The following is a 7538-nucleotide window of genomic DNA, read 5'->3' as shown; positions in this document are numbered from 1 at the left end:
GATAGAAGGCTCCCGATTGGCCGCTCAGGGTACAGCCTTGGCTCCCCTTCTTCCCTTAGCCTTCTTCTTTTTCTTAGCGGCGATCGCTGAATACAGCAAAGACACAGCTCCGGGGAAGCCTTTTATGTCCCTGAGTCGGACCAGAGGGAAAACTATACTTTTCTGGTCCGTCAGTGAGGCCCCGCCCCTTGGTATGCCGAACGGAGGGTTCTGATTGGTCCGGTTCAGCCCTTGGGAAAAGCAGCAGCCGGATGGGGCCAGCGGCGGAAACAGGAAACGCCCGCTGCTACCGTGTCATGTGACTGGGCCCAATATGGCCGCCGCCTGTTAGCTGAGGAGAACTGGAGCGGCGGCAGGGAGGGGAGCGGCGAGGGAAGCGCTCCGTTGTTCCGCCGTCGAGGCCGGGGCTCCGGCCGCCGCAGGCCCTCCCTCGCTGCCTCCCTCCCTGCGGGTCTCCATCCTTCCCTCCCTCGGGGTCCGGCGGGCGGCGTCAAGGGGCGCGATGAACCCGGCGGAGAAGGACTTCTCGCCGCTGACCCCGAGCATCGTCCGCGCCCTTAATGACAAGCTTTACGAGAAGCGGAAAGTGGCCGCGCTGGAGATCGAAAAGTCAGTCGGAGGAGAAGTGAAAGGAGGAAGGAGGAAAGAAGGGGGAAGAGAAGAAGGGGAGGGGAGAAAGGAAGGAAGGAAGGAAAGAAAGAAAGATAAAAGGGAGGAAGAAGGGGAGGAGAAGGGAAGGGAGGGAGGAGAGGAGGAAGAAAGGGAGGAAGAAAGGGAGGGAAGATAGGAGAAGGGAAGGGAAGAAGAGGGAAAATAAGGGAGGGAGGGAGGGAATAAGGGAAGGAAGACGGGGAGGGGAGGAAGGAAGAAAGGAAAGAAAAAGGAAGAAAGGGAGGGAAGAAAGAGGAGAAGGGAAGGGAAAGGAGGAAGAGGGAAAATAAGAGAGGGAGGGAAGGAAGGGAATAGAGGGGAAGGAAGAGAAGAGAGGGGAAGGGGAGGGAAGGAAGGAAGGAAAGAAAAAGAGGGGAAGAAAGGGAGGGAAGGAAGAGGGAAAATAAGGGAGAGAGGGAAGGAAGGGAAGGAAGGAAGACCCTCCCAGCTGAGCCCCAGAGGCTCTCCTCCTCTTCTCTTCTCTCTGGGGGCTGAGTTCAGAGCCAGCGGGGTCTGGAGCCTGTGTTCAGGGGAGCCCTCAGCCCCTCTCCCTCCCTCCCTGAAGCCAGAGGCTGCCCTGGGGCAGGCCGTTCCTCTGGTCCCTCCTTGTGAGGAGACGCTTTGGGTTCCTGGGCCAGGCCTGCCTGCCTGCCGCCTGAGCGCCTCCCTGCCATTGCTTCCCCTTCTAGGCTGGTGCGGGAGTTCGTGGCCCAGAACAGCACTGCTCAGATCAAGCATGTCATCCTGGTCCTTTCGCAGGAGTTTGCCCTTTCCCAGCACCCGCACAGCCGCAAAGGGGGCCTCATTGGCCTGGCCGCCTGCTCCATCGCCCTCGGGAAGGTAAGCCTCGTGGCGGCCCTGGGGACCAGGGCTAGGGCTGCTCCACAGTGGGCGCAGGGGCTCCCAGAGGCCCCCCTCTTTATAGGTGTGATGGGAGGCTCCTGAGGTTTTGTGGACGCAGGTAGGATCCTCTTCTGTTTATATGGGGAGAGGCAGTACAAAATTAAATATTGTTATTGTTGTTATTTTTTTGCCAGGACTCTGGGCTGTACTTGAAGGAGCTGATTGAGCCTGTGCTGACCTGCTTCAATGACGCTGACAGCCGCCTGCGCTACTACGCCTGCGAGGCACTCTACAACATCGTGAAAGTGGCCAGGGGCTCTGTCCTGCCTCACTTCAATGTCCTTTTTGATGGCCTGAGCAAGGTAATGGGCTTTCTCTACTTAGAGATTGCAGGCTGAGAGCTGCCTCCATTGGAAATGGTTCTCTGTAGATGCTTGGTTTGGGGCCTTTTGGTGGGTGGATACTAATTTGTGTGCCACCTCAGCTAGAATTAAGTCGAGGGGGAAATGGCGGAGGAGTGAAGACAGAAATCTCTGTTGGGAAATGGTTTTCCTCTGTTGATGTCTTCAGCTTGTTTCCTCATAAGAGTCTGGCTCCTGAGGCTCTGCAGACCCTTGCTAGAGAGACTTTTGTCCCTCTTAGTCCAGGGATTCCCAGCTATTTCTATGCTATGAGGTAGCAAAAGCTGTAGGGCTCAATGTAGGGAGTGCCTACACCTCCAGCACAAAGAGAGGGGCAGGTGGGTTGGAGGTGGGCTTGTCTCTGCCCTTGCCCTGGGCATTAGACGTGCTTGGAAGAAGAGGCCAGGTTGTTTCCAAGTGCCTCTGTGGTTCAGAGTGGTTCCAGAAAGAAGGCCTTGCCTCTTCTCTGCTGGAGGAAGAGTGGGGTCCAATGGCAGCCTCACAACTTCCCTGGGTTTCCAAGGCTGGCCCCAAAGGGGATCCCTGTTCCATTCAGCGCATTCAGAGGCCAGGTTGCTTGCTTGGCTCAGCTGATCCACAGCCTCTCTTTCTGGCTCTTTGCTTTTACTAGCTTGCTGCGGATCCAGACCCAAATGTCAAAAGTGGTTCTGAACTCTTGGACCGGCTTCTGAAGGTACTTCTGTCTCACTGGGGCTCATCATGTCCTGGGGATGGGGATGGGGGTGGAATCTTCCCAGCATCCCTATGTCTGGTCAGCATGTGTGAGCGGGAAGGGAGTGAGGGGTATTCCTTTGGCTGATTGTGGCTTTTAGTTTATGACAAAAGAGAACAATATACCAGAAATTGCAGTAACAGAGCCTGAAATGCTATGTGCTGTTTGGCCACAAAGTAGCTGTGGGTTTTCCCACGTTCATCTCTGGGGTGGCTGTGACAAGTTTCCTTATGCAACATCTTTAGAGATTATCTCTGTTGAAATCTCTCCCAGGAGAGGTGTGTACACCCACGGACAATGACTCTTGCATGGGATGCAACATCTGAAATCCTTGTGACGATGAGGGCTTGATAAAATTAGGCTGAACTGCAGTGAGCACACAGACATGTGCAAGCAGGCTGATGCTTTTGGCAGAACATCTAAACTCAGTGGGAAGGCTAAGGTGGGGAAATGTTTCTTGAAGCCATTCTGCAAAGTTATAGACAGCTGCAGAAGGTGCTCCACAGGGATCCTGGTGCCACAGTGTTGACTGCCAAAAAAAAACCCTCCAAGGAGGAGGGGGCTTGCGGCTCAATCTTGCTTTTCTGACCCCAATGGGACTTCTTTGTACAGGACATTGTGACTGAAAGCAACAAGTTTGACCTGGTGAGCTTCATCCCCCTCCTGCGTGAGAGAATCTACTCCAATAATCAATATGCACGACAGTTCATCATCTCCTGGGTGAGTGTTTGGAGCTTGAAGAATTGGCTTGTCCTTTTCAGCATTCCCAGATTTATTGTAGGTTCCTGCTCCCACTCTGGTTCTCTCCTGGTCGCTCTCCTCTTGGTTAAGTTGCTGCCATAGTCAGAAAAGCCCCCTTTGGCCCTTTTGTTAAGCACCTGGGTGCCTTTTTGTTCTGGGCAGTGCCTGGCAAAGGCACTTTGTTTTGTCTTGTGTTCCTTTTCCCTCTGAACTAGATCTTGGTACTAGAGTCTGTTCCTGATATCAACCTTCTGGATTACCTACCAGAGATTCTAGATGGCCTCTTCCAGATCTTGGGGGACAATAGCAAGGAGATCCGTAAGATGTGAGTACATTTTGAGAGTCAAGTTCTGCGTTGGCATGCTGTGCTTCAGTGAGCCTGAAATGGCCTCTCTGTGAGGATGGGAACGGTGAGCGAGGAAGAGAGGCTCTGAGGCCATTCTCCTCTCTCTGGCAGGTGTGAAGTGGCCCTTGGCGAGTTTCTGAAAGAGATTAAGAAGAACCCTTCCAGTGTCAAGTTTGCTGAAATGGCCAACATCCTGGTCATCCACTGCCAGGCCTCTGGTGAGTCGGCATTGCTTTCCCTCTGTTCCCATAGCATTTGGCCCACTTGGCTCTGTGCGGACATGTTTGTCCCAGACACTGGCAGCTGCTCAACCTGCCTCTGTTTCCTCCTCTCCTCCCTACAGATGACCTGATCCAGCTGACAGCCATGTGTTGGATGCGTGAGTTCATCCAGTTGGCTGGCCGGGTCATGTTACCATATTCCTCGGGGATCCTGACAGCTGTCCTGCCGTGCCTCTCCTACGATGACCGGAAGAAGAGTATCCTTGCAGCAGTAGCCACAACCTTATAAAAAAAATACAGTTGCCTCTCCTAACTCGCAGATCTGGGATCCGCAACCTCAAAAATCTGTGAGGGGTGACCTCCGCTATTTTCAATGGGGCACGTGCACAGCATGCGCGCACGGGCACACGCCCCATTCAAACCTATTGGGCTTGAATATGCATGAGCCTCTATTTTCAGAGGGCCAACTGTACTTTTTATTCATCATTCCAACACATTAAGAAGTACACAAATAAACAAAGAAAACAACAATTCAAACCTAGCCCCCAACCTACCCCCCTCCTACCCCAAAACAATAGCCCTTTTACAAATCCAAGCTCATACAGAACTGACTTCCTCCCTCCCTAAACCTACATCCACTTTGTCAGTCTCTTTTTTTTCTAACTGAATCTTATTAATCATTAATCAAATACTATATTAAACTAAATCTAGTTTATTGCCTCTGCTGCGTATCTCTAAACTCTGCTTATCATTATTGCGTATCTTATCTACACACTTATAAAATATATCTCTATTAGTGCAATCTATTAAACTGAATTAGCGTAATAGTGTTTCAATATTTCAACAGCAGTGCACTGCCCCATTGCTCTTTTATATATTCAAGGACAGGAGCCCAATCTTTACCAAAATTTTCTACTGAGCTGTTTTTCAAAACTTGTGTCAATTTATCCATTTCTATTATATCAAACGTTTTTAGCAACCAGTCTTCCTTAATAGGAATAAATTTGCAGCCACAACTTTTTTGAGAGCCAAGGCCTGCCTTCCTCCCTAAACCTGCAAACCTACATGGAAAGGAGAGTGGCAAGTGGGGCTTGGTCTGTTGCCTGTAGCATCAGCCAAGGGACGAAGTCAGGGAATGAAATTTGGGCAGGAAAAGACCCAGGGATGTCATACACTTGGAGTAAAGGGATCTCAAAAGGCCTTTGGGCTTCAAGCAGGAGACAGAGCCTGCTTCTCTTAACCTTTCAGTCAGTTTGCCTTCTACAGGGAAGCAAAAGCAAAAGTCTGGTTTCAGTACAGGGCTTGAGCACTGAAGGAGCTCATGGCAAACACTCTTTTTCTTTCAGCTCAGCAACCCCATTAGGCTTGTACTATTGTTTTAAATAAAAACTTATGCTAAATATGGTATTTGATGTAAAACTTGATAGCATGCAAAGCAATGTTCAGAGAGCCAGTGTAGGGTAGTGGTTTGGTCATTGCAATAGAAGGTCCTGATGGGATAATTTGGTTTGCAGAGACCTCCTTAGGAGCTTGACTTGGGGGATGTTCCTTACCTCTATGACTTGCAGGCATCAAAGAGGTGGCCAATGTCTGCAACCAGAGCCTGATGAAGCTGGTCATTCCGGAAGATGACGAGGCGGACGAGGGCAAGCAGGCCGTTACGGTGCTCCCTGGGGAGGCTGACCACGAGGAAGCTCTGGCCAAGCAGGCGGTGGTCTCCGGCGGTGAGTCTTGTGTGTCTCCTGGATCCCTCACTCTTCACACCTTGACCGCAGCATGCCTGACAGCATCCTGCATTTCCCTCACAGGATCCCTTGATGCTTCTGGCGATTCCAACTTCAGCAACAACAGCGTTTTTATGCCAGCCAGGTAAATCGTTTCAGCTGTTCTTGTGAGAAGGAATTTGGCTGTACCTTCCTGCACTTGTGCTGGGAATTGTTTGGGGTCCCTGAATCCTAGCACACGGTTTCTGGGTGCTGCATGTCCAGAATGGAGGATGGTCTCAGCTGGGTGTGCTTTGCTAAAGGAGAACCTCTGTGAATTGTAGCACTGTATTTTGCCCCTAAGATTCTGAGGCCTGTTACAGACAGCCAAAATAAAGCTGCTTCGAGTCACAGTGGAAGTATGGTGTTTCAATGATGCATACGTCCTAAGAGTCCAGAAGCCACACCAAAGCCATGTTCCAGTCCTTAGGGCTGAAGTGTGGCTTTGGTGCGACTTCTGGACTCTTAGGATGCATGCATCATTGAAACACCATACCTCCACTGTGACTTGAAGCAGCTTTATTTTGGCTGTCTGTAACAGACCTGAGTTTAGGTTCCAGGTTTGGCATAGAGGATACCAGTTTGACTTTTAAATTTGATTTCTACTTCACCTTTCCACCTCAAACATCTTAAAATCTATTTTTGTGACCATGCCGAAAAGGCTTTCCATCTTTCTTTGAAGCAATATCATTGTGGTGCCAGAAGGTGTCGCTATCACTCAAGTGTTTTTCCTAATTAGTGCATTTCTTACCATGTTTCATGTGCTTTGCACATTTTTGACCCATTGGCTGAAGTATGTCTCAGTATTATTTTTTAAAAAGAGCATTGAACCCTTTTGCCTTTTAAAAATATTTTAGTTGTATTCCTTTGCATGTTTGTTTTTTCTTAGAAAATGTTCTGGAGATCAAACATGGGGCACATTTTTCAGGGCAGAAATTGTGGGAGGTGTGGAAAGGCTGTTTTTTCTAGACTGTTGAGCCCAGTAAAACCTGTTTCAAGCCATACACTGATATTTTTTAAGGAATTGGGGGTCAGAGCTTGATCCTGGGGTCAGATATTAATTTTTTTTTTACTAAATAGATGGAAGCCCTCTTGTTGAGAGGAGGCACACATGTTGCATTGTTGTCTATGTTTAGATGCTCACCTGTCCTTGGAGGCTTCTGGTGAGCATTTCCATAGTGAGGAGGTGCCACTGTTCAAAAAGTCCTCCTCCCCAGTGGATGTTTGGTGTGTGTGCATACGCAGGGCAGATTCGTGTGGGGAGTACATCCTTCCTTCACCCCACAATTCCTGTGTTATTTTGGGTTTTAAAAGTAAGTTCTGGCGAATGGTTTTCTTGAGGCACACTGGGAGTTGGTGGTGATCTTGATGAGAGAGCTTCCCCAGTCTGCTGGAACAGGCTCTTGCTTGTGTCTCCCTTTATATGTAGCACCGAGCGAATCCAGGTGACCCTGAACCTTGACGGAATTGTCCAGGTGCTGGACTGCCACCTTCATGACGCCAGTGCTGGAATGATGACCCGGATTGCAGTCCTGAAGTGGCTCTACCACTTGTACATCAAGACCCCTCGCAAGGCAAGCTTCCACCTGCTTCTGATATCCCTCCTGACTCTTCCTGGAAGGCCAGATTGTTGTTGTTGCTTTTTGGGGGGGGGTGCAATTGTAAAACCTCAATTAGCATTCCTGTTCTTTTTACGTCTGCCATTTGGACACAGCCAAAACTGTATGGGCTACTTCCATAGAAGCTTATTTCTGTGCATCCACACTTCTTCTCAGATGAAGGACAGAGTAGTGTGTTTGCACAGGGAAGTGTGCAGTGGAATTCCTGCAGGGGCCTTGC

The 7538-nt window shown here is 49.9% G+C and overlaps 1 protein-coding gene across 2 annotated transcripts in view; it reads left to right on the top strand.

Moving 5' to 3' along the window:
- The first annotated feature begins 264 nt into the window (after positions 1–264).
- VAC14 (VAC14 component of PIKFYVE complex) overlaps positions 265–7538 on the top strand; it is a 38494-nt gene continuing 31220 nt past the window's right edge. The window contains exons 1-11 of one of the 2 annotated variants that reach the window (XM_042438751.1): positions 265–609; positions 1341–1491; positions 1689–1856; positions 2527–2589; positions 3241–3348; positions 3585–3694; positions 3827–3933; positions 4059–4193; positions 5505–5660; positions 5745–5805; positions 7129–7273. In XM_042438751.1, coding sequence (XP_042294685.1) covers positions 503–609; positions 1341–1491; positions 1689–1856; positions 2527–2589; positions 3241–3348; positions 3585–3694; positions 3827–3933; positions 4059–4193; positions 5505–5660; positions 5745–5805; positions 7129–7273 — 1311 coding nt within the window. In that variant the 5' untranslated portion in view covers positions 265–502. The remainder of the gene's footprint in view (positions 610–1340; positions 1492–1688; positions 1857–2526; positions 2590–3240; positions 3349–3584; positions 3695–3826; positions 3934–4058; positions 4194–5504; positions 5661–5744; positions 5806–7128; positions 7274–7538) is intronic. The other variant, XM_042438750.1, reaches the window with a different exon arrangement.

This window comes from Sceloporus undulatus, chromosome 8 (assembly GCF_019175285.1).
Source record: "Sceloporus undulatus isolate JIND9_A2432 ecotype Alabama chromosome 8, SceUnd_v1.1, whole genome shotgun sequence".
NCBI lineage: Eukaryota > Metazoa > Chordata > Lepidosauria > Squamata > Phrynosomatidae > Sceloporus > Sceloporus undulatus.
The sequence above is the reverse complement of the archived record's forward strand: the minus strand, read 5'-3'. Positions and strand labels throughout refer to the sequence as shown.